We start from the raw sequence: 26,735 nt of genomic DNA on the forward strand, positions 1-26,735 counted from the left end.
TTCTTCTCCTATTTGAAGAGTTAAATTTTTTTTCTAAGTATTTAGTCCTTCTTATGAATGTACTTCTCTTTTGTTTTGGTCTTCTAGCTGTTAATGTTTGTGAAGACAATTTTATAGGTTACTTTATATTCTGTCTTTATGTACTAAATTAAGTTAATTTTACTTGAAGTTACTTCATTTAGCAGTACACAATTTTATTTTATTTTTACCAATTGTTAGACTACTGATTGATTTGTCTAATTGCAGTGGCAGTGATCCAGTGCAACACTGAGTAGGACTATAGATGGTAGGGATCCTTGTTACTTCATTCCCAGTCCTAGTTGAAGTCTCTGTACTGTTCCTTCATTGATTAAGAAATTAGTTCTTTAAGAACTAGAGAGACAGCTTGGCACTTAAGAACACAGGTCGCTCTTGCAGAGGACCTGGGTTCAGTTACAGACAGCTCATAACCATCTGTAACATGGGTACGAGGCGTGCACATGATGCATGCACATATGTGTAGGCAAAAATTCATACACATAAAATAAATATGAAAATACCTGCTTAAGATTTTGATTGGAGTAGCATTGGCTTTATGGATTAATTCAAGACTATTAACCCTTCCGACCCAGGAGTGTCTCCCATCACTCCTCTTGGAAAGCTCTTTCCCTGCTGCTGTCACTGTACTTATGCTTCTGTCAGGTTCATCTTTACAGTGTTTATGCCTAAGGATTATACCATGTAAAATGTTGGATTAGTCACTAGTGCAGTAGGAATAGTTAACATAGTTGACCTTGAACCCTATGCCTTAAGAGATTTGTTTTATTTGTTTAATTTGTTGTTGTTGTTGTTTGTTTTGTTTTTTGATGCAGGGTTTCTCTGTGTAACAGCCCTGGCTGTCCTAGAACTCGCTCTGTATATCAGGCTGGTCTTGAACTCACAGAGATCCGCCCCCCTCTGCCTCCTGAGTACTGGGATTAAAGGCGTGTGCCACCACTGCTTGTCTTGAAATTTGAGTAGGAAAGAATACCCTTCCTCTTCTTGCTACTCTTTTATTATTTTATTTTTGATTTTGAGTTTCATTGCATTGAGATTAGAGAATATTTCTACATCATGCAACACAGTAATATTTCATTTGTGATCTAATATGTCAAGGGCAGTACTAAGGTAAGATAAGGATATGAACTTTAAAAAGACATTTGATTTTAAAAAAAATGAGTTTATTTTTATGTATATGAGTGTTTGCTTGCTTGTATGTGTGCTGTGTATGTGCCTGGTACCCTCAGAACTCAAATGAGGGTGTTATATGCCATGAAACTGGTGTTACAGGTGGTTGTGAGCCACCATATGGGTGCTGGGAATCAAATATTGGTCCTCTGCAAGAGCCACAAATGCTCTTAACCACTTAGCCATCGCCCCGACCCCAGCATTTGCTTTTATAGGCAGACTCTGGCATTTGCATTAGCCTCAGAGTGATTGTCTCACAATTTGCATAAAATGGTTTACCTTGTTTGCCTCATGTCTGTAGCATATGGTCAGTTTTTGTGGATCTAATAACCATATGTAAAGTTAAGTGAATACAGTTGCTTTTCAACTAATATGAGTTACAATGTAATCAGTCCCACCCAAGTTGAAAATGTGTTTACCCCTATGACCTGGCTCCATCACACCTCTCAGTCTTCTATAAAACGTCAGCTGTTTATTTTAGTCCTCACGTGGCTGTCCAGAGCCGCCACTGGCTGTCTTTAAGGGCATGTTCTGTTGTATATCGCCAGCCTGGTGAAATTGGAGGTAACCTTCCCATTGTAAAGTTGAAAATTTTAAAGTTGAGCCATTGCAAGTCAGGTAACATTTGATATATTTATGTATTTTTGTGCTGTGTATTCACACACACATACACACATATAGCCATTGAGATTTGTCTTATGAAATATAGATCTTCTCTGTACTTCTTATTTTGTGTTCATTTGATGTCTCTGTGTGAAATAACTAATAGTAAAGTCTCATTACTAGTGTGTTCTGTCTGTGCTTGCATTCATATGTGTACCATGTATATTATTTCTTTAATTAGTTAATGTTAATAAAAAACTAATATTTTCTTCTTGGGTCTCTGAGGGAGCTGAAGACTAAATATAGTTTTCCTTGTTTACCAGACACAGAAAGCAAGTTATGGTAGAAAGTAAATTAGGTATAATACTTCTGACTCACCAAGATAGGATATATATGGAGTATTTTCTCTGAATTTGTCAAATACAAATCAACTAGACATTATTGATGTACTTGTTGCCTGTATATATTGTCTATAGTTATTTTACTTACTGTATATAGTTTTTCTTATACATTAGTTATAACCTTTTTTATTTTAAACAAAAGGGGGAAATATAGTGACATTTTATTTATCTTTTAATAAATAAAGCTTGCCTAGAGATCAGAAGGGCAAAGCTAAACCGCTAGAGATCAGGCAGTGGTGGCGCACACTTTTAATCCCAGGATTTGGGAGACAGAGGCAGATGGAGCTCTGTGAGTTCAAGACCACCCTGGGCTACACAAGATCAATGCTGAAACAAATCCAAGTGGTGGTGGTTCACACCTATAATCCTAGTACTAGGGAGTCTTACGCCTTTTAATCCCAGCACTAGAGGGAATATAAAATGGGATGAGAGAGGCTCTGGCTGCTTAGTCTGTGGTCGCCCAGCCTTGGTAGAGGTCAGACTTCTCCAGTGGCTTGAGTGCTTTGCTTTTCTGATTTTTGGATTGAACCCCAATTTCTGGCACTAGGTTTTTATTATATGTGTTTACCTGGTCCCTGCCAAGGCCAGAAGAGGGCACTGAATGTTGGAACTAGAGTTAGAGATGATTATAAACCATCATGTGGGTGCCAGGAGCCAAACCCAGGTTGTCTGCAAGAGCAGCAAATGCTCTTAACCACTGAACCATGCTTTTAGTTTCTTTTGAAAATATTTTAAAAAATTTCTATAAAAGGGTTTTTTGTTTTGTTTTGTTTTCAAGACGGGGTTTCTCTGTGTAGCTTTGGCTGTCTTGGAACTTACTCTGTAGACTGTGCTGGCCTCTACTTCAGAGTCTGCTGTTCTCTGCCTCCCGAATGCTGGGATTAAAGGCCTGCACCACCATGGCCCTGCTCTAAAGAAGTTTTAAAAGGAGAAATTTGAAGGCCCCATCCTGTTAAACTTAATTAGCATGTTTTCCTGTAGATATCACAAAAGCTGTGGCTGGCCATACAAATTATATTCTCTACTGACCATTTAGCTCAGGGATGGAAGATTATAAGGTACTTTAGAGAGTGCAGGGTAGTGTTTATGCTAGTTAATTTTCTTTTAGAACTGTAACTTTGTAAACTGAAAGCCAATTAGCAATTTGTAGAATCTGTATGCTTTATAGGTCGCGAGTGGCATCTAAACCAGCTTCTGGTGTGGTGAGCACACATCCCGAACTTTTCCACTGAAGGCCAGGTGTTCTCTGTGTTTATTAAATCTTCGCTATCAGTGTCTGCTTGTAGTATCCTCAGTACCCCTAGTAGAAGTGATGCCCCTCCATACTCCAGTTCTTGTTCAACAGAAGTAATTCGTGCTGTTTTATGTGGACATAATGTAGCTGCTGGGAGTCTAAATATTTAGGCTTTGGATTCAGTATAATGCCTGTAGTCAATCAGCCACTCAGTGTAATGATTGCCAGTTCAGTGAAATGATTGAATTATGGATTCATGATCTTTTGTTTGGTTGTGATTTTTAGGTTAAAACTTCAACAACAAATTGTGAATACTGAAAAGGCAGAGAAAGAAAAACTTGAAAATTCTGAACTGAAACAGGTGTGATTGTAATACACATTTTGCTTTTATTTTGTTAGATGCTTCTTTTAAGTCTTTTTTATGTAGTTATTGCATTTACTCATATTCAGTACTTTGTAATCCAATCACCATAATTGATAATATACTTTTAAAGCTGTTATGTAAAGATAAGATGTTTCAATTTTTTTCTGCTATAATTTAGTAAACTTGTTTTACTTTTGCTATTATCTTAATATATTGGTATGTTATGGCTTGTGATAAATTTTTTATTGTTAAAATGACAATTTTTGACATTCTGAATTTTAAAATTAATTAGAAATATCCAGGTTTTAAGTTACACATGTAAATTTGTTTTCTGTGATGGGTTATTGAGTGGTTTTCTTTTCTTGCTATATCTGTATAAAATTTAAGAGTTGTATTTATGGGAAGAAATTAATTTTTTAAAGATTTTTAAAAATTTATTTATTATGTACACAGTGTCTCATGTATGCCTGCAGGCCTAAAGAGGGCACCAGATCTCATTATCAGCCACCATGTGGTTGCTGGGAATTGAACTCAGGACCTCTAGAAGAGCAGCCAGTGCTCTTAACCACTGAGCCATCTCTCTAGCCCCCTTATTTTTGTTTTTTGGGGTTTTTGGGGTGTTTTGTTTTGTTTTGTTTTGTTTTTGAGACAAGGTTTCTCTGTAGCTTTGGAGCCTGTCCTGGAACTAGCTTTTGTAGACCAGGCCGGCCTCGAACTCAAAAAGATCCACCTGCCTCTGCCTCCTGAGTGCTGGGATTAAAGGCGTGTGCCACTATCACCTGTTTTTGAAATTAATATTTTAAGTTAAAGAAAGTATTTCTATAATGTTGGATAATTGTCCAGTTCTGGGGCCCTAATTGGGAGAGAACAGTGCTTACATGTCACCTGGCATTGCTTGCATGTGCAGTTACGGAACCTTCACCAGTAGGGTACAATATTTTTTTCTTTGAGAGATGTGGCTATAATACTTAGATCTAGAGTTAAGTTTCTTGAAGGTTTGCTTAGTTAAAAAGTTGTAATATAGAGTTAATGCTATCTACCTCAGTTTTCAAAAAAGGAGTAAGTTCTACATGAAGAAATTTATTCTAAAATAGAAATCTGAGGCATACCATATTACTATTTTCTAATTGCTTCATGATGTATAGTCCTATCTTTTGTTACTTTTATACAATCAGCCATATAATGGTTCCCCCACCCCACTTAACTAATTTATTCTACTAAGAATCTTGCTTCTTGTTGGGCATGGTGGTACTTGCCTATAATGCTAGCACTGGGGAGGCTGAAGCAGGATGATCATGAGTTTGAGGCTTGCCTGGACTGGGCAAGACCCTGTTTCTATTAACTTTTGAATCATGATGGTGTTTTGTTTTTGGTGATGGTTAGGGATCAAATTCAGGCTTCTGTGCATATTAAGTAGACAAGACCCTGTACTGAGCTGCATCATAGCTGATGGTGGGTTCTTTTGATTTCTGTCACGTGATTCAGTAAACTCTGAAAGGTCTTCCAGAGAATGGCTAAAGAGAAGTTGAAGTGAAAGAAAAATGAAGACATATATTAGTTGATAAAATAAAAATGGCTTATGAAGAATGTGATCTATAATTGTCCCCAGTGAGGTCTATTTAATCACAACTTAAAACTGTTTAAGTCTTTCTAGCCATGAGGAAATCTATAACTCCAGCATACCATGAGGAAAGCGTGCTTCCATGTGAGGGGAGATTGGGGATGAAGTTCCATACCTGTGCTGATAAGCGGCTCTAGAGCAGTGCTCTCAACCTTCCTAATGCCGCAACCCTTCAGTACAATATATGGTATTGAGTCTGTGGGTATAGTGAGAAATGACACAGGACATCCCCGTGGGCCCTGCCACCTGGGAGAGCCATTTCTGAGGGGAAGTATTCTGCTTCTCACATGCCTTCATGTCTTAGTGTCTTTTTATTTCTCTCTCTCTCTCTTTTTCTTTTAAGCAAATCAGTCATTTGCAGATTCAGGTGACCTCCCTGACACAGTCCGAGAATGACTTGCTGAATTCAAACCAGATGCTGAAGGACATGGTGGACAGATTAAAACAAGAATGCCGAAATTTAAGAAGCCAAGCTGAAAAAGCGCAACTAGAAGTTGAAAAGTAGAGTTTGCTCTTTCTTATGTACAAACTATTTTTCTTTCTACTATATAAAGTATATTTTATTGATGATTAAAACAGAGTGCATTTGTAGGTTGTGTACTTTCTCTTTCTTTTAAAATGAACTTTTACTCCTAAATTGCTTTTAAGAGTTTTAGGCTTGGATAAAGGACCTTTACAATTCTGAGCACAGTGTTCCCAAAAACTCTTAAAGAAAAACCTTTATTCATTGAGCAGACCAGAACATGGTTCCCAAATCTGTTCTGAATGCCAGAGAACAGAATGATTTGGTTGTGGGATTGTGCTCTCTCGCTCTCTCGCTCTCTCTCTCTCTCTCTCTCTCTCTCTCTCTCTCTCCTTTTGGATTTCTCTTTTGAAAAGTTATTTGCTTATTTGTATTCTTTTCACCTTGGAATTGTCTAGTCGTAGACAGTAAGGAAAATGTGCTGGGCATGCTCAGGATTTATACTTTGAGAAGATGCTGGCATGTGGTAAAATGGGGCTGGGGGTGTAGCTCAGTACAGTGGACTGGCTGTTATACAGAGGTCCCAGATTTGATCCCTAGCAGCACAAAAATAATTTTTAAAAAGCAAAAACAAATAAATGTAGAATACTGTGTTATAGTGCTTTTTTTTTTTAGCATATTGTGTTTATTTATCTATAGGACAGTTTTTTCCGAATTTGTTCTTAAATCAGTTTTACCACATAAAACTTTTCAGTTTTTCTGTTTTTCATATTTTAAGGCCTGTCTATGTTTTATAGATGGAGTTTTATGTATGGGGAAGGCAGTTAGAAAGATGCATCTCTATAATGTGTTGTGACATTCCAGAGGCTCTAACTTCTTCTGTTTTGCCAAAGAAGAAATGTGTATCTTTGATCCTCGAATATTTGATTAAAATGAGTATAAGAATTGTAATGGCACACAGTGTGGCTGATGGATTAGGTAACTCACTTTGGTTTCAGACTGGTATCCATTGTTTTACTCCAAGTAGCTCAGGATAGGGCTCAGCAGCAAAGTGCTTGTTTCACATGTGCACGACTCTGAGTTATGTTCTCAGTGCCCAGGCTCAGACATAACACAATACTGGATTTCTAGTTAAGTAGAATTTAACTTTTGTTCCAGCTAATATACTTAAAATCTGTATGAGTAATTAGACAAGCAATCTAACATTTTTAATTTTCATTTTAATGGCCATATAGTATTGATGATAAAATTCATATTATTGATAAGTATGCAGAGTAACTTTTAAATTATATTACTACTAGGATATAACTTAAAATATCATTTATACAAAATTTACACAGAAAAATATTTTTCATTAATACTTAATATTTAAATTGGTTATTTTTTGTTTGTTTGTTTTGTTTTTGTGATAATGTCTCTCTATATAGCCCTGGCTATTCTGGAATTTGCTATGTAGATCAGGCTGGCCTTGCGCTCACAGAGATCAAATTAGGCATCAAAATATGCCTCTGGAATGCTGGTGTTTAAGATGTTCGCTACCACACCTGGCATCAGACTTGAATTTTAACTGCCTTTAGTAGGTACAGTTCATAGCTTGGTGTTTATAATCATTGTTCAGGTTTTAAGTGCTTATCCTGACAATAAATAGATATGTTTCTTAATGCAACTTAGTTTCTCTAAATTCAGTTTCCTCGTTTATTTAGAGGATGACAGTACTTTACTCTAGGGGTTTAGTGTAAACATAGTGTCTATATTATTTTAAATACAGTGTCATATTCATAAAACTTACTCTGTAGTGACAGTGTGAGGAGACATGTAGCCATAGAAGAATCACTATGGCTGGAAAAGATGGGATGTGGTCAGGCAGGCAGGGACTTTGAGAACACTTGTGATAGTGTCTGTTTGATGGAAAAACTGCTGTCAGATTCCTTGGTCTGTGCCCATGTTCTCTGACAGGACATTGGAGGAAAAACAGATACAGTGGTTGGAAGAAAAGCATAAGCTTCATGAGCGAATCACGGACCGAGAAGAAAAGTACAATCAGGCTAAAGAGAAACTACAGAGAGCTGCAACTGCTCAGAAAAAGGCAAGTGGCTTTAAGAGAATGGTTTCTGTAGAGTCAAGCATCATTGTCCAAGAATAACTGAGGGTGAGGTTTTGTGGTGTATTTGATTTGATACCTAAACATCACATTTTTAAAATTAATCTCATAGAGACAATTGAGAAAATCCAACAACAGGTGTATTTCTAAAATTTTTAGAGCTAATATTTGTTTTCTTAGAGATGCTTTTTTCGGTACCAATCCATGCAAATGTGCCTGACTCATTCTTCACTTAGTTGTAGTATGACTAGACCTGTTTTAACTATACTTAACATCTATCACATTGCTTTTGTGGTTAAAGTCCTTTTTTCTTGAGCAGGGGTAAGAATGGTAAGAATTTCCCAATACTGTCCAGTAAGTTCTAGGTCACACAGGGCTTAATAGTGAGATTTTGTCTAAAACAACACAACAAAAGAGAACGCTTGTTTCCAACTCAGCAAATAGAGAAACAAATGTCTCCCTGCCCCAACAGTGGGATCTTGGACTTACCCTGACTTCTGAAGCTACTCTGACAATTGCTACCTTGATGCGTTCCTAATTGGCCTTTGTAGGCATATGTTTTTCTAGTCTAAAAGCTTCACATTCTTGGAAACAATGCAGTAGCACTTCATGTACATTAAGTAGCCAGATGATTCATCTCGTCAATACTTACAGCTTCTTTTTGCTTCAGCAAGGACTGTTGTAGATCCCATCAGCAGCAGTGACTCAGTGTGCCAGTGATTCAGCTGTTCTTTTCAGCAGCCTGGGTGTGGGGAGAGACAGGGCTGTGTGTCTCCGTTTGAAAAGTCTCCATTTAGTGAGTTAGGGCCCTTTGTAGTGGCATTGGTTGTGACGAACAAAGACATTGTGAATGAAAGAAATATACAGTTAAACCAGTATCTTAATATCCATATAACTTTGGATGAGTTAAATGTTCATTAATTGCATAAGAGAAATAACTTGTTATTCTCATGATACTAAAAGTAATATAGGATTGAGATCAGAAGACAATGTTTCTTATAGAAGAAACCAAGTATTTTTACCCATATGGAAGCACATTTTTTCTTCTTATTTGTCAATTGTATTCCTTTCTGTCCATATGTAAATTCTGAAAGGCTATTAGTGTTAATGACATTTCAGTGATTTTCTTTTTAACGACTCCAGATGATCTTAGCAATTCTACTGTACTTCTTGTACTGTGTGGAGTTTAGAAACGTTCAGAAATCTCTAGAAACTATTGTGAGCTATTTATCTTTTGCAAATAAAGTTTTTTTTTGTTGCCGTATTCCTAATTATTAAGGTTAATTTGGGTTAACTTGTTTTGGAGTAAAAATGACATCCGGTGGTGACAGGGATTATCAACTGATTGTAGGTGTACCAGAAAGAGGACAGGATACTTAAAACCCTACAAAGTAGTATTTTTCTGCCCTTGTAATAATGCTAACTTATTTTTCTCAAATACTTAACCAACTGATGGATGAGAACATAGTGCCATTTCATTTTTTAATTATTTATTTATTTGAGGGGTTATGGGGAGAAAGATGGGGGTGGCACACTCCCCTATGCATAGAGAACCTCTGTCATTCTCTGCTTGTTTCTTTGAGACAGGATGCCTCTGAACCTAGAGCTCAGGTGTATTTTTGAGGCTAGACGAAAGCCATCAAACTCCCATCATTTTTTCTTTCTCAGCTTCCCTTATGCATGTTACAGGTTTGCATAAGAACCCTGGCTTGTTAGGTAGGTGTTGAGATCCAAACTCCAGGTCACTTCCTCTTCAACATTGTACCATCTCTCTCCAGCTTCTAATTTCACCTTTTCTTTGTTGAATTTGAGGCAGAGTATTGGTATGTAGCACTGGCTGGCCTGGAGCTTGCTACATAGACCAGCTGGACCTTGAGCTCACAGAGATCTGGCTACCTCTGCTTCCCAAGTGCTGGGATTAAAAACATGGGACACCACACACGGCTTTTATTTCACTTTTAAATATGTGATATGTAAATTATGATTTAAGTCTTAGGAAATTGCTGAGTTCAATCCAGTGAATAACAGTGACCTAGAGCTATTATCTATTATACCATGTGGAACACTTCCCTAGGAATTTAATTTTATCAGTTGAAGTTGAAGAAGTGCGTGTGTGCGTGCGTGCGTGCGTGCATGCGAGCGAGCGAGCGAGCGAGAGAGAGAGAGAGAGAGAGAGAGAGAGAGAGAGAGAGAGAACTATGTATGTAAGAATATTTAATTTTAGGGGTTTAAGTGACCTTAGCCCTCAGATAACTTTTACAAATTGGGGAACTGAAGTTGTAGATAACCAGGATAATTTGACCTGTTAGAACCCAGTTTTTGGAGGTCATAGTGGTATGTACTTATAATCCCAGCACTTGGGAGGCTGAGGTAAGAATAGTTTGTCCAACCTGGACTACTTAGGGAGATTTTGTTTCAGAAAACCAAGGTAGGGAGATCCTGGCTTGGATCTCTGGTACACAGCCCATACCTTTTTACTCTTATTCCTGTGTTCTTTCCATTGCTCTATGACTCTCAGTTCCCACTTCCTTTGAGTCTAGATATCTTTTAAGTTTTCTCCTTAGAGCTGTGGTTCACATGAGTTATTTCCTGTGTCAGAGCAGTCAGTGTAAGTTCACTCTTACCATTGCCTGGCGTAGTTAAGCATCCAAGCCAGTCATGGTAATGTAGACCTTGAATCACAGTGCCCTGGAGACAGAGACAGAACTAGGAAGATCTTTGTGAATTTGAGGCCAGCCTGGTCTACATAGGGCATTCCAGGCTAGCAGAGTTCACAGTGAGACTGTCTCAAAGCAAAACAAAGATTTTTCTACCACAATTTTTCTGTCATTACAAACACATAATTTATAGCGGAGCAAAAAACTTTAAGTACTTCATTTAAATGTCAAAAAAATCATAACTTTATTATGCAGTAAGACTTAAACCACAACTAGTAATCTAGAATAGAAATTGTAATTTTTTGCAATGTATTACACATGAAAAACTCTTAAACTCAAGACTAGCAACTTTGTTTTCCCTTTGGGCTAGATAAGCATGCCATCTGGGTATGTTTATTCAGAATGTTAAACTTCTAACCACAAGACTTAATATCATTTTTAGTAAGTGTATTTAGGTGGAGCCTTTGGTGGAAATGCAATGTTGATATGTTCATCATTTTTTAATTTTTTTTGAAAAGCATGGCTGGGGATCTTGAATATTGTTCTTTGGTTGAGATTTCTCTCTGTGCCGGCTGTCTTCACTGCTTGAGTGTGCTATGAGCACAGTGAGTTATCTGTCCTTTTGAGGCAATCGAAATAAGTTTGCAATTTTTTTTTATTTTTAAAATGAGTCTCTCTGAAATAATCTTGTAGTTCTGAAACTTACAGATCTATCTGCTTCCCATGTGCTGGGATTTACAGGTGTGTACTCAGAGGCCCAGCCTGAAGAAGTTCTTGGTGAAATATTATTGTGAACGTTTTCCCATAGAGTGATAAGCCATAGCTTTAAGTTTCAGAGTATTTTATGAAACATGTTATGTGGTCTAGCATTATGCTGAGAGAGAAGAGAAGCCATCATCACTCCTTAACCTTGACAACTTTATAATCTCTTTTGAAGAAAGAAGTCAGTGTTTAAGAGATACCTGGATAATACTATCAAATACTCCCAGGTTGTTTACATAGACACTAATTTGAGAACCCCTGTACCTGTACCAAGAGCTTCCCCCTTTCAATAAATAAGTAAGTAAACTAGAAGAGTCCACCAGACTCCAGTGGACAGTTCGAAACCCACAGTCACAGAGACAGCCCTACTTAAACCTATTATGTCACAAAACGAAAAGATGTGAATGTGGGAAGGGAATTATAGGGAGGAGGGAAGGCTGATTAGGGATAGGAGGGAGATAATAAAAGGCAAAGGAAAGAGTATTCAGAATCCATTATATACATATGAAATGGTCAAAGAGCAAATTTAGTAAAAGCTACAAAAAAAAAAAAAATCCTGAAGACAGGAAACTTTTTATGAGGTGAGAAACCTAGATAGAAGTTCAGGGTATAAGAATGAAGGTGGAGAGTAACTAACTCCCAGAGGTCTTCTGGAGGAGAAATGACAGGATACAGTCAAGTGCAGTTTGCATGTAGACCTGGCTACTCAGATGGCTGGGGTAGGAGGATGGCTGAGCTTAGCAGTTTAGTGTAAGCCTAGGCATGGTGAGACCCTGTCTCAAAAACAAACACCCCACAATATGCTGGTAAATACAGGTGAAAGGGGTCATTGTAGCTGTCAGAACGTAAGTGGAACTGGGTGGTGGAATGAAGAACATGAAGTGCAAGGAGATTTGAGCAAACACAGATTGGCAGTGGTGGCTGCACGTTCATGTAGACATGGCCTAGCCTCAAGCAGAGACACTGACTAGAGATAAGAAAAGGAAGCTGCAAGACAAGGGCGTCAGCTGTGTTATAAAGTGAAACGAGATTTTGAATGGGTGAGGAGAAAGCCTAAACTGGAGAGAGTTGCGAGGAGGAGCTGGTGCTGTGGACATGCCCATGGGTAGGAGCAATAGTGCCACTGCTGTGGGATCCAAGAGAAGAGTGATGTCTCTGTGACCACATGCTTGCCCATCACCCCAGTGCTGTTGGCCTCAGAGACAGGAGGCTTGCTGGGGCTCACTGGGGCTCACTGGGGCTAAAAACAAGCCTGTGACCTCCGGGTTCAGCGAGAAACACTGAGTGAGTATGGCAGAGAGCTGACGGCAGGGTACCTGACATCCGCCTGTGGCTTCCGTACATGTGCAACACACACAAACACACAGCCCATATTTTAAAGGGGGGCAAATGGTCCTTGAATGTGGTTAATTCGCTAATCAAGGGGGAATCCCAATTCTTGTTTTTGAGGTTTTAGCAGGGGAGTACTGCTATCTATGTTGCATTTGTCTTCCCCCCATTTTGTTTTAAAACAGGATCTCAAGTAGTGCAGGGTGGCTTTGAATTTTCTATGTATTCCAGGCTAGCTTGATTCTCCTGCCTTAGCTTCCTGAGTGCAACCACACCTAGCTCTACATACCCTATAAGAGTTCTCTTACTCCTAACTGGGTGGTGTTGGCACACTCCTTTAATCCCAGCACTCAGGAGGCAGAGGCAGGTGGATCTCTGTGAGTTCGAGTTCAGCCTGGATGACAGAGTGAGTTCTAGGACAGGCTCCAAAGCTACACAGAAACTCTATCTTGAAAAACCAAAAAAGAAAAGAAAGAAAAAGAGGGAAAAAAGGAGTTTTATTACTTTGTACCGTAAGGCATTGGTCTTATGCTGTGTTTCTCTTGGAATGCTAATGCAAACATGCCTACTCTAATCACCTTTTAGTTTGATTGCAGCTGGAAAGACCCTTTTCCCAAATCACATCACTCTGGGGTGCTTTCCAGTACCAACAACCAATCCACAGTCCTCTGGACACCAACTGGTCTTGCTTGAGCAATTCAGTTTTGAAACTACCTGGAATGATAGTTAAATCTATCAAGTTAAGGGGTTTAATCCCCAAGAATGCACCCCTCCAACTCTAACCACAAGTGTAAGGTACCAAACTGGCCATATTTTAGGAGTTCCCATGATTTTTTTTTTTTTTTTTTTGATATTTGAAATTTTGCTTGGATTCAGGAGAGCACAGAGCACTTTACTGATGTATGCCAACTTATCATAAAAGACACCATTCGGGAACAACCAAATGGAACAGATATATAGATAACTGTGTAGGGTGTAGAGGACCATGCTGTCTGTACATGAGTTATTTTGTCCACCGGCACAGAAGCTCTTTTGTTTGTTGAAGAGATTTGGCAGAACTCAATGTACCTACCTTCTCCTCCCTGTAGGTTAGAAGAGCGGACTTTAAGCTGTCATCATGTGCTCACTTGCTCTCTCTAATAGCCTCCTATATCCTGAGGGTTGTCCTGGGTCCCCAGTGTAAGTCACTTTATTACCATCAATAGGAGAGACTGAGAGAGACTTCCTGCTGATTATAAAGGGCACCTCATCACTTAAATTCCTAGGGTTTGGGGGAACTCTGTGCCAGTAACGGGGAACAAAAAAAAAAAAAACACAAGTAATTTTTCTTAAGATGTTATATCTGTGTCCTGAGGTTCTAGGTGGGCCTGCGTTTTGGTGAGGTTTATTCCATAGTGTTGTCACTAAGACAGTTCAGAAAATATGCCAAGTGCTTGCTAAGTGCTTTGTATGGTTCACTGGATGACCAAGGTGGCCAGATTCTGTGCCTTAGGAACGTGGTCAGTAGTGGGTAGAGGAGGTGCCTGCTAAGATGAAAAGTAACAAGATGAGGGAGGGAGTGTTCCATCCTCTAAGGCAAGGTTTACTTGGTAACATTTGAGCAGGACTTAGAGGAAAGGAAAGAGGTCATACTGATTTACATAGAAGATCTTGTTCCAGATACAATAGCAAGCACAAATGTGTACAGATGGCTTGTTCTGTTGAACGAACCCAAGGAGGTTCTGGTGTCTAGGGTGGGGAGGCTTGGTACCAAGGCAGGTGACACAGGGGCTCTGGCTTCTATTCTGAATGAAATAGGAATGCATTGGAGACTTCTGAATTGAGAGTTTATATGATCTGAACTACATTTTAAAACAGTCTCTGTTGTATAGAAAAGCAAAAGAACACTCAGGAAGACAGCTTTGTAGTCATCCAAGTTAGTGACCATGGTTTCTTAGGGTAAAGATCTATTGATGGGGTCTCAGTCATCACAGTGTGTAGATTTGTTAAAGGTAAAGCTTTGAAATGATTTTACAGGGCGAATGAGAAAGAAATCCAAGACAATAGAATATTAGTAAAATAGCATTTACTGGCATGGAAAAGACTGGAATGCATGGGTTTGCCAGTAAAACTTTTGAACATGCTAACTTTTAAAAATTGTATTTTTTAAAAGCATCTCATTGTTTTATGCATATGGATGTTTTACCTGTGTGTGTGCAGTGCCCACAGAGGCCAGAAGTGAGCACTTGATCCCTGGAACTGGAGTTAACTAGGTTGTGAGTCCCATGTGGGTGCTGGGACTTTCACCTGAATCCTCTAGAACAGCAGTGCTTTTAACAATGGAGCCATTGCTCTACCCCATGAATATGTTAACTTTTGAAATGCTACTGTTATTTGCATAGTATCCTACAAGAGTTCATGTGTTACAGGTCTGTTCCTTAAGCAGAAATAATCAAAGTGCTGTGGCCCTTAGAAGGCAGTGGAAGGTCCCTGAAAACATGGACTTGAAAGAAGTACAGGACCTCATTCTCTCTACTTCACTTAGTTGCTGACGTCTTAGAAGAGATTTGTCTCATTAGCCCCTCCGTCCAGGATGTACTAAAGCAGGGGAGAGATCTGACCTTAGATTGGAACTTCCAAAACTGTGAACCGAAGTAGACTTTTCTTTTTGTAAGCTAGTTACCTCAGAGACCTAGTTACAGTCATGTGGCACTGAGTACAGATGCAGTGCGGCTTCCATGTGGAGATGATAAATTAGCTGGCTTCATGAACCTAATTGACTAGAAGAGAGTAGACTGGGTTTGATAAATTAAAAGCTGGATTCATTGGCATATAAATGGTATTTTAAGCAGTAAAACTCAATGAAAAGAGACTAGATCTGAGAATTGAACTTTAAGAAATTGTGAACTTTAGAAGTTGAAGAGGAGGAAACAGGTAGTTGCCAGTATGGTAGGAGAACCAAAAGAAGTACTTGATGCCCAGTGCAGAAAAGCCTCACAAAGGGTCCCTTTGGGTCAAGTGACATTATTAATAGGTGTAATGATAAGATAGCATGTGAAGTCCAAGGGTAGATTTCACTATGGTCATTGCTGGTTACCTTCACAAGGACCAGTTCCATGGAGCAGTAAATATGCAATGACTGAAGTGGGTTCAAGGAGAACGGTTATATGGAAACATTTGCTTGTCTAGGGAGTTTAGCTGTGAAAAGAGCAGAGAAATGGGATTAGTAACCATGGAGGAGTAGGTATTTTTTTTAAGAAGGAAGAAATTGTAGGATGTTTCAGAAGCTCAGAGAAAAAGATAAAGGGAACAGTTGTAGGACCAGTAATACCCTGCAGCAGGCAGATGAGCATGAGATTCAATTTAGAGGGGGAAAGGATAGTTCCTTATTATTTTTAGCATGCTATAACGAAAGTGTCATGAATGGAATAGGTCGTGATGTGGGATTCCCCTCTGTATGCTGTGAATATGTTTTATTACCATTTGTTAATAAGGAAGCTGCTTTGGCCTATGGCAGGGCAGAATATAGCTAGGTGGGAAAATAAAGTGAATGCAGGGAGAAAGAAGGCAGAGTCAGGCGGATGTCATGTAGCCTCCCAGGAAGCAAGATGTGAGGTAACAAACCACAAGCCTGATGGTAAAATATCATATAATAGAAATGGGTTAATTTAAGATTTAAGGGTTAGTTAATAACAAGTCTGAGCTAATAGGTCAAAGAGTATGTCATTAATATTAAGCCTCAGAGTGATTATTTCATAAGCAGCTACAGGAGCTAGTGAGCAGGACCTGGTGGGGTATGGAGAATATTTGTAACTACACTCAAACACGATAGAAATTATTCTTCATTGTTGAAGAGGGTAGGAAGTTCAAGACCCATGCATTAGCAGATTATGTGCTGAATGAGGGCCCACTTTCTGGTGCATAAATGATGTCTTGTAGCTGTGTTCTCACATAGTAAGAAAAGAGAAGTTCCTCTTTAGTTCCTGTGCTAAATAGTGCTTAATGGATGAAGGCTATTTCTTCAAATTTTTATATGTAATGCACAGGTCTACATAAATATAGCACTATGCACCCAGAGTGGTTATAATCCGATACACAACTCAATACTAGTGGAGATGTAGAACATCAGGAACTCCTTGATAATTAATTGCTGGTGAGAATGGAGAATGTGCTACCACCCGACACTTGGGTCAGTTTTCTACAATGCTACATGAATTCTACCTATGAATCATCTATTACATTCCAAGGTATTTACTCAGATCAGTTTAGAACATTCATCTTTATGAAGAATCGAAACACAGTTATAGCAGCTTTTGCCATTACTTGGAACCAGTCAAAGTATCCTTTAATAGCTAAATGGATAAACTGTGGTACACTCGTATAGTTTATTATTAGCAGTAAAAAGAAGTGAGTTGCCTAGCCACACAAAGACACGGAAGAACCTTAAGTGCATTTTGCTAGCTCAGAGAATATGATTCTGAGTATAATGAGGATGAAGCAGAGCTGTAGAGAGGGTGGAAAGGTCGGTGCTTGCTAGGCTTTGCAGATGGGTGAAGGGGTGAGGTTGGAGCACTGTGCTGTGGACATGCAGTGGGTGTAAACCATAGAGATGGACAGCAAAGAGGAAAAGCTCTCGTGCCACTCTACCCTTTGGGTACAGAAATACATTAGTGTTGGCGTATCAGCTTTGGCAAGTGTCCCTTAACAGTGTAAGACGGCAGTAACGTAAGTTGAGTGGACAGGGCAGCAGATGGAAAGGATTCACTTGTTGTTGAGTTTTCCTGTAAATTCATTGCTGTAAGAACTAGCTGAGCCCTGCGTGTGCTGTGGCACTCCCGCACCTCCTTACGCAGAAGAGAGTCGGTGTCTAAAACGCAGAACTGGGCATATGAGGAAATAACAGCATTTACAAAGCCAAGAAAATAGCACTCTCAGATACAAATGTTACAAGATTTAAAAGGACGGGTGGTGGCGGTCTTTAATCCCAGCACTCAGAAGGCAGAAAGAAGCAGGTGAGTTTGAGGCCAGCCTGGTCTACAGAACGAATCCCAGGACAGTTTCCAGAGCTACAGAGAAACTGTTTTGACAAACCGAAAAGAAAAAAGATGAATAAAATTGGTAATTCTCAGACACCTCAGAGGACCAATTAGACAAATGCAAATGTTTATCACTGATGAAAAACTGGTTACTAGTACATATTGTATAAATAGTAAAAATAAAAAGAACATTATAAAAATACCTATTGCATATGGTAAAATAAAAAAGTATTATAAGAATAATTATGCTGATTATATATTTAAATGAAAGGAATACATTCCTTGAACATCTTAATGAAGCAGGTATGAGAATAATTAGGAAATCTGGAGTCTTAACATCTATTAAGGGTAAAGAAACGGGATCTTTAATTAAAACCTTCCACAAAGAAAATTCCTTCTTTGGCTTTACTGGTAAATTCTTCTAAATAAATAAGGAAGAAATAATATTAGTCTTAATTTTCTCTAGTAATAAAAAAATAGAATGTCCTTATATGAGGTTCAAATCCGCTGCAGTCATAAAAAAAGAGAATTTCATCATTTAAACAGATACAAAGTTGTAAATATTAGGAAGCTCAGTATAATTCTATATTAAAATAACGTAAGGTTCATTCTGGAACTAAAAGTGGGCTAGCATTCAAGTCTGACGAGTATAGTTTAGTGAACTCTCAACGAAGAAGGCGAACTACTATGACTGTCTACTGGGTATAGAGAACAGCTGAAGACATCAGTACCTTTCATAGAAGAAGCTACAAAATCCTCCAGCTAACACACTCACTGATTAAATGTTCACTATCTCCTTCATCCAAATCAGGAACAAGCTAGATCAGTCCACTAGTAACATTTTTTTTCATTATTTTGATGGAGGTTCTAGCCAATTTAATGAAGTAAGAAAAATTGGTATAATTATTGGAGAGAAAGAAGATTGCCATTCATAAATTAAATGATTATGCATGAAACAAATCTAACAGTAATTATTAAAATAGGTTAGGGATATTTATTTATTTATTTGACTTATTTTTTGAGACAGTCTTGCTGTGTATCCAGGCTGCCCTTGCACTCACAGATACTCTTGCCTCTGCTTCCTGAGTGTTGGCTAGTAAAGACTTGCCACCATTCCCAACCTAAGATATGTAAATTTTTAAAGGTGATGCTTAAAAAGTCAAACAACAAGCTAGTTATCTTTATGCACAGTTGGAAAAATGAAATACGTAAATGCCATTTATTATAATAGCAGAAAAATGTAAATATTTAGGCATAAATCTTATAAAAAATGTTTATTTAAAACTACAAACTGCTCAGAATAAAGCATGATTAAAGAAGAAAATCATATCATGTTCATGCTTTAGAAAATTTATTGTTAAACCAGTTCTTCCCAAGTAGATCTACAAATTACATATAATCAAAATCTTTGAATATTCCTTTATGAAAGTTAAAAACAAACTGTAAACCTTTCAGAGTATTGGAAGGAGTAGATAACCAAGGCAATCCTGAAGGAAAGTGAAGCAAGCAAGATCTTGCTGCCAAAGTATCATCCCCTGCAGTCAGCAGAGTGGAGGCCTTCAAGGGCATTGTGTCAACCACTTGTCCTTCACCCACTCAGCACTGTAATGTGGATAAAAAGATCCACGTTCTTAGAAGTGAAAGGTGAAATTCGTGACTATAGCCAGTATACGATAACTTAGGAGAAAACCATAGGATGTTGGTATAAATAAACATTTCTTAAATAGGGCACAGAAAGTACTACCTATAAAAGATATGATTGACAATTTGAAAATAAAAGTAAATTTTCTGAAAAATGAATTTTTTCCTTGAAAGGTGCCTTTTTCAAATCAACAAGTTTATATCATTATTGTTTTGGGAAATTCTGTTCTGCACTTGTTTTTAATGCTAAATATCTGTATTTTCACATTTTCTATAAAAGATAAAAGAATTAAACCATCAAAAATTTTATAAAATTTAGATGTGTTGTTTAGTCAATCCTTTTGTATTTCTAAGAATTCATACTATATTATGACATTTTTACCAAAAGAAATGAAAAGATTAAAATCAGTTTAGACTTTTGACTCTCTGTAGAAGCTTGCATCTTTTTTTTTTGCCAGTATTCCAATTTCACAACACAAAATATTCTAATCTTTCTAAGAATTAAGATTATACATTCTTTTCACACCCGCACACAGATACACACAGTTTAAAGTTCCTTTGAGCTACACACTTTGGCTTTGAAAATATCTTTCAACTCTGAGAAATTTGACAATATAAAGCTTTCTACTGAAATGGCATGTAAATTAATGTGCAAACTGGAACTTCAGTAGAACATCTTACTTGGAAAGGTGCTTTTTAAAATTAACTTTTTTCCTTTATTTTACATACCAACCACAGTTTTCCGTTGCTACTCTCTTCCCATTCTCTCCCCCCTCTTCTAACTCCCTCTCCGTACACACACTCCTTCTCTGTCTCCATTCAGAAAGGGGCAGGCCTCCTATGGACTTGAGCATAGCATGGCACATCAAGTTGAGGTAGGGCCATACTGAGCTCCTTCCCCTGTATAGAGGCTGGGCAAGGTAATCCAGCTCAAGGAACAGGTTCTTAAAAGCCAGCTGTCTCAGGGACAGGTCCTGATCTCACAGCTAGGAGCCTTACAAACAGACCAAACTACACAACTGTCACACACATGCAGAGGGCCTACACTGGTCTCATGGAGGCTCCCTCACTGTTGGTCCAGAGCCCTTGTGCCCCCAGGAGCTCAGGTCAGCTGTCTCTCTGGGTTCCTCCTCCCCCTTTTGCTCCTACAATCCCTCCTCCCTCTCTTCAACTGGACTCCCAGAGCTTGGCCCAGTGCTTGGCTGTGGATCTCTGCATCTGCTTCCATTATTTACTGTATGAAGTTTCTATGATGCTAATTAGGGTAGTCACCAATCTAATTACAGCAGAAGGCCACTTCAGGTACCTCTCCACTATTGCTAGGGGTCTTAGCTGGGGTCATCCTTGTGGATTTCTGGGAATTTCCCTAGCACCAGTTTTCTCCTTAGCTTCCTTCCTACCCCAAAACTGCTTCTTGCACGCAGCCTGCCCAACCCTGTGTTTTCAAGTTCCCATCCCCCTCATTCCCTCTATCCTGCCCCCAGTTTACCCAGGAGATCTCTTCTATTTCCCCTTCCCAGGGAAATCCATGTATCCCTTGCAGAGGATAACCAGCCTGATCCATAGCCCCAGAGATAACAGAGAAAGGTGGGGTTTTGGTTTTTGTTTTAAGAGAGAAAATTTCAAGATAGGGCCTGGAGAGATGACTCAGTGGTTAAGATTACTGGCTGCTTTCCAGAGGACTTGAGTTCCATTCCCAGCACCCACATGACAGTTCACAACTCTCTGTATCCCGAGTCCTAGGGAATCCAATACACTCTTCTCTCAGTATCAGGCATGCACATGGTGCTCAGGTGTCTATGCAGACAAACCTTTCATACACATAAAATAATTAAGAATTTAAAACAAAAATTCTCATACTAGGTTGAAATATGAATCACAATAAATTCATGTACAAGAGCACTCAAAACCTGAATATTTAAAGATCTTCAAATACGTAAGAATGAGATTACTCAAAAAAAGCTTTTGAGCAAAACTAGACTAAGCTCAAATAAGTATATACCCAACATTTCTAAAAAACACAGCTGGCTAATAGGATAAGAAAAGATATTTAACATCTTTAGATAGCTATCATAAAAGTTACAACTGTTTTGCAGTTACATTCTGACAGACTACACCAGAATGGCTAACATGTAAGTGGCTGAGTCTAACAGATATTGGCAAGGTTGTGAACAGCCAGAACTCTCCTATCAAGCTGGTGGGTGTGTAACTGGTAGAATCGTTTCAGAAAAGTGGCAGGTTATACCAAGGCCGTACTCCATGACCTAGGTAAAGTTTGTTAATACTTCCAAACTGAAACAATTGAAACTTTCATCAGTAGGAAAATGGTTGAAACGTATTACACTTGTACACTAGACAACATTGGAAACATACTACTATAATATTCAATAGCATTGCTTCTACACAGATAAAATGCTTAGAAAAAACTGTGATGCAAAGGATATGTGCTTTATAGTTTCTCTTATACAAATGAGATGGATGGATGAGTGGGCATTCGTGTTCCTCAGGCCACAAGTAACTAAGTACAGTCATAAAGGAATAAGAATGATAACTTTGCCAGGGTATATATATGCCAGGAGGAGCATGAGACCTTTGAGGATGCTGGATATGGAAGGTTAAGCAATGCCCACAGAAGTGTTACTTCTGGAACACTCAATCTCCAGTCTGTCACAACTAGACGTAACCTAAATATCCTTAGTGGACTGGGTGAATACAGTGAATGTAGTCAGAAGTGGAGAGCTGTGTGTGAGAGTGTTCACTGTTTTACTCTGGTAAAGATAATCGCAAGAGTGTTGAGTGAAAGAAAATGTCATTTGCAAAAGGGTATCCCCCTCTTGCAGTTCATGAAATTCAAAAGTTAGGAGAACTAGAGCTCTGGAAATACATTAGTTGGTTGGTTCCCTTTTCGAATGATGGAGGAGGGGTCATGAGGAAGAGGAGGACACTACCTGTCGGTGTTGTTGACCTGTGACGTGGTCATGCCAGTGTTTAGTCTGTGTGTTTTCTGGGATTCTGCATTTACATTCTGTGCTCTTTTTTTTTTTTTTTGAACAAGCTTGTTATGCTTCAATAAACAGAAAACATATTTAAGAGATCTGCAGCTGCTAAATTATTTCCAACATGATGGGTATCTTTCTATTTTTAAAACCTGTTTGTAAAAACTGAAAAAAATGTTTCAGTTCTTATAGTCCTTTTGCAATATACTCTTTCCAGTTTAACAAAATCATACAGTGTTCACTTTTAGAAATTTTCTCTATGTATTATGAAATTGAATTTATTTTTCTCTGAATATTTAGAAATACTGCTTTATCTTGGCATTCTCATCCTTTCAGTTTTTGCTTTGGTTATAATTTGATTGCAAACGGGCTTTTAATTTAAAGTTGTGTTCTGGTATCTTTACCTGTGTTTATCATCAGAGACCGTGAAGAGCGCATGCTTCCCTTTGCTGATGGCAGGCATACGCAATAAGAGTCTGCCTCCTTTTCTTGTTGTTTTTTTTTTTTTTTTTTGGTTTTTCGAGACAGGGTTTCTCTGTGGCTTTGGAGCCTGTCCTGGAACTAGCTCTTGTAGACCAGGCTGGTCTCGAACTCACAGAGATCCGCCTGCCTCTGCCTCCCGAGTGCTGGGATTAAAGGCGTGCGCCACCGCCGCCCGGCTTCTGCCTCCTTTTCTTGAGTTCATTTGCAATGATTTGGTTATTGATCCCAGTTTTCTGGTATTAGTAATGATTCTATATGTCTCATTGAAAGTGTGACATAGATCTTTTTCTTGCCTTTGCACTTTTAGTACAAGCCATATACTAATCTTTGTCCCTGGTGTTCACTGAAAATATTAATCTCTAAGTTTTATAAAAAGGCCTTAGATATCCACCATCATTTTGTTCAAATAGGAAATTAGGTATTAACATAATTGTTTCATACTAATCTTTTTTCTTTTAGAGAAAATCTCTTCATGAAAACAAGTTGAAGAGACTTCAGGAAAAAGTGGAAGTCTTGGAGGCAAAGAGAGAAGAATTAGAGACAGAAAACCAGGTGTTAAATAGGTAATACTTTAGTATGTATTTATGCCCTATTGTAGTGTTATGGAACTTCGTTTCTGTTTACTTTTTTTTTTTAATCTACTGTATATGTCTGTGCCTGTGCCTGCATGAGTACCTTTGCAGAGGCTAGGGAAGGGTGTGAGGTTCCCTGGAGTTGCAGGCTGTTGTGAGCCACCATGTGGATGTTGGAAACTGAACTCTGGTCCTTTGGAAGAGCAACAAGTATTCTTCGCTGCTAAGTCATCTCTCTAGTCCCAAAACATTGTTTCTGAGTATACTGAACATTGTTTTATTTTAAGCTATATTTTTAAGGCCAGCACTGTGGAGGCAGAGACAAGTAGACACCTGTGAGTTTGAGGTCAGCCTGGTTTATATAACAAGTTGGAGGCCAGCTAGGACTGCATACTGAGATCCTATCTCAAAAACAAAAACAAAAAAATATTACTTATAAGATTTCTAAAATGCATTACATTTTACTTTTCTTTCTAATTTAATGTTACTTCAGGCCAAAAGTCTGGCTCTTAGAAGGCATTTGTAGTGCTGGGCATACTAACAGGAAAAAGACACTCGGACTTAGTGTGGTACAGTAGCTGTTGGTACTGGGAGTGGTGTGAGTTCTTGTCATGGCAGCAACATTGTGACAGTGGCACAGTTCCGGACACTGTCGGCTGCTATCACTGTTAGTGCTCTTTGAGCTGAGAAAATTGACACTTTTAAGTTCGCGATAGTGATTTTGTATGACCCATTTGATTTAAGGTGGTATAATCTTTTTGAACTGTTAATTAATGCTCGTTACTTAATGAAGAACTGGACTTGTCTGAAATGCAGGTTGCCTGTATTATGCAGCAGTGTCTTCTGCTGTGTTCTGGTGTCCTTGGACAACAGTCCTCTAGTGGACTGGTGTGAACGTCCTGTAACTCAGTTCAGACTCTGACCCAGCATGAGGATGAGTCCCACAAGACTCTTCCACTTTAAATGGCACTCATAAAGCCCAGGTCATGTCTGATTGACAGGCTGTAAATTGGGGTTCCAGTGACCCTCCACTTCAGATCTATTGATTGCTAGTTGCTCACAAAACTGAGGAAAATACGTGAGTCCAGTTATTTTAAAGAATACTGTGAAGGACACAGATGAGCAGCGAGTTGGAAGAGAGTTAAAAGAAAAAGTATGGGTTCCGTGGGTGTTCATGGCCTGTACACCACCTTCTGGTCTGCATGTATTTGGCAAACCTAGAGTTCCCTAAACCCTGTCTCTTTGTTTTTCCCTCGTATGTGCATGTGTGTGGTGGAGGATCAATGTAAGATGTTCTCCTCAGTCACAGTTCTCAGTCTTGAAGACAGACTCCCCCTGAACCTAGAGCTCCCGATTCCGATTCTGCTGGACTGTTAGACCTGGGCACTGTGGATCCTGACTCAGGTCCTCTTGTGTGCAGAGCCACCCTTGTCCCTGCCCTTCTTTTGGGTTTTATGACAGCCCTATCCCATTGATTAATCACATTATTGGGTTTTATGACAGCCCTATCCCATCGATTGGCCACAGTATCAGTTGGGTTTTATGACAGCCCTATCCCATCGATTGGCCACAGTATCTGTCACTGATGAGCAACTGAGTTCAGTTCCTCTCCCCTTTCCAGAGGTGCAGGTATAGTGGGACCAAAGGTTGTCATCTTGTAACATATCTGATCTTTCCTGGAGCTGTGTACGGTCCCTGCCCAGGACTCTCCTCAGCTCTGTACAAGAGCGCCCTTCACTCCTGAGCGTCCTGGAGTCTTAGCAGTGATGCACCGGGGAATCAGAGGCCAAATACTATATTGTTATTGTATCGGTATCCATTTACATTCAAAATTAGGTTGAATTCAAATATAAAGAACTATGATTTTATATTTGACTATATTTCATGTAAAAAATGAGTTTCATAAGGTTGAATCCAACTTTAATTTTTTATTTTTGTAGTTTGGACTTCTTTTTATTTTCAGGATTCATAGGAGGGGATGACAGTAGAAGTGAAAATAAAAGTGCCCACAGTTTTCCACAGCACTTTAGTCTCTCATCAATTGGCAAAGCTATGATGAGTTAATAGCTTACAGTGCTAATAATTATCTATTGTTAATATATAGGGGCAAGTGTGGTGGCACCTGCTTTTAGTTTCAACACTCTGGAGATGGAGACAAGAAGGTCTTTGTGAACCTGAGACCAGCCTGCTCTGCATAGGGAGTTCCAGGCCAGCCAGAGCTACACAGCAAGACTCTGTCTTCAAAACAACACACACACACACACACACACACACACACACACACGTATGTTTTAATTCGCTGGGTGTGGCGGCACACTTATAATCCTAGCACTTGAGTTGTAAAGCCATCCTGGGCTGCAAAGCGAATTATACACCAGTTCTAGCTACAGGGGTATAGTGTGGTACAATAAAAAAATCATCTTTCTGTTTATCTTTCTGATACATAGATTTCTTAGATAGATGGATGTTACAACTTAAGAGTCTGTCTCCCAACTAAAATTATATTCTGATCTTCATTAGGGTGTAACTATTAAAGAACAGAAATGCTTTTTCTCTTTAAGGCAAAATGTTCCGTTTGAAGAGTATACAAGGCTTCAGAAGCGACTAAAGGACATACAGAGAAGACATAATGAGTTTCGGAGTCTGATCTTGGTTCCTGACCTGCCTCCGGCAGCATCGCTCCATCCTGCTAGCTTTCAGCCATCGGCTAGAGTGCCTGGACTCGAGCTCTCCTTCCCTCCTCATGTGCAGGTAGGAGCACTTTAGAAAAGAGACAAACATTTAGAGTTCAGATTCATTTGACATTGAGAGTTTTACCTTCTTTTTCATTTACTGTAGAAATCCGAGTAAATTGAAATATACTCTGTCCTTCAGTGATGGTTCTGGCAGTAAGTTCTCACTTTGGCTATAGACAAATAGCATGGTTGGTGGGTCTGTGAGTAGCTAGATATTGTAAGTTAATTACATACAGTTATCAAGAACTTGCAACGAACTGCATTTTCCATATAACATTTAATACTAGTGAAAAATGCTTTGAGGTAAGGCACCGTTTTTATTCCATCTCACAAGTGAAGAAACTGAGAGCGATGTGACTTGCCAGAGGTCCTAGCTGAATAAATGACAGGCTTTTTAAAACCTAGATCTGCCTGATTCCAGAGCCTAGGCTCCGAGATTTGACTGGATGCTATTCAAAAGTTGGACTTTAAGTCACTATGTTTTGCTGATTTTAGTAAATTACCGCAACGTTCCCGTCTTGTGTGAAATCTGCCATCTATGTAGACCTGTGC

General features: G+C 38.9%; 1 protein-coding gene across 7 annotated transcripts in view; it reads left to right on the forward strand.

Moving 5' to 3' along the window:
* Window positions 1–26,735, forward strand: part of Cep83 (centrosomal protein 83) — a 127,860-nt gene that overhangs the window by 91,449 nt on the left and 9,676 nt on the right. For all 7 annotated transcript variants that reach the window (XM_038314546.1, XM_038314545.1, XM_038314547.1 and 4 more), the window contains 5 exons: window positions 3,730–3,805; window positions 5,773–5,930; window positions 7,849–7,978; window positions 23,336–23,439; window positions 26,010–26,199. In XM_038314546.1, coding sequence (XP_038170474.1) covers window positions 3,730–3,805; window positions 5,773–5,930; window positions 7,849–7,978; window positions 23,336–23,439; window positions 26,010–26,199 — 658 coding nt within the window. The remainder of the gene's footprint in view (window positions 1–3,729; window positions 3,806–5,772; window positions 5,931–7,848; window positions 7,979–23,335; window positions 23,440–26,009; window positions 26,200–26,735) is intronic.

Source organism: Arvicola amphibius, chromosome 17 (genome assembly GCF_903992535.2).
Source record: "Arvicola amphibius chromosome 17, mArvAmp1.2, whole genome shotgun sequence".
NCBI classification, from domain to species: domain Eukaryota; kingdom Metazoa; phylum Chordata; class Mammalia; order Rodentia; family Cricetidae; genus Arvicola; species Arvicola amphibius.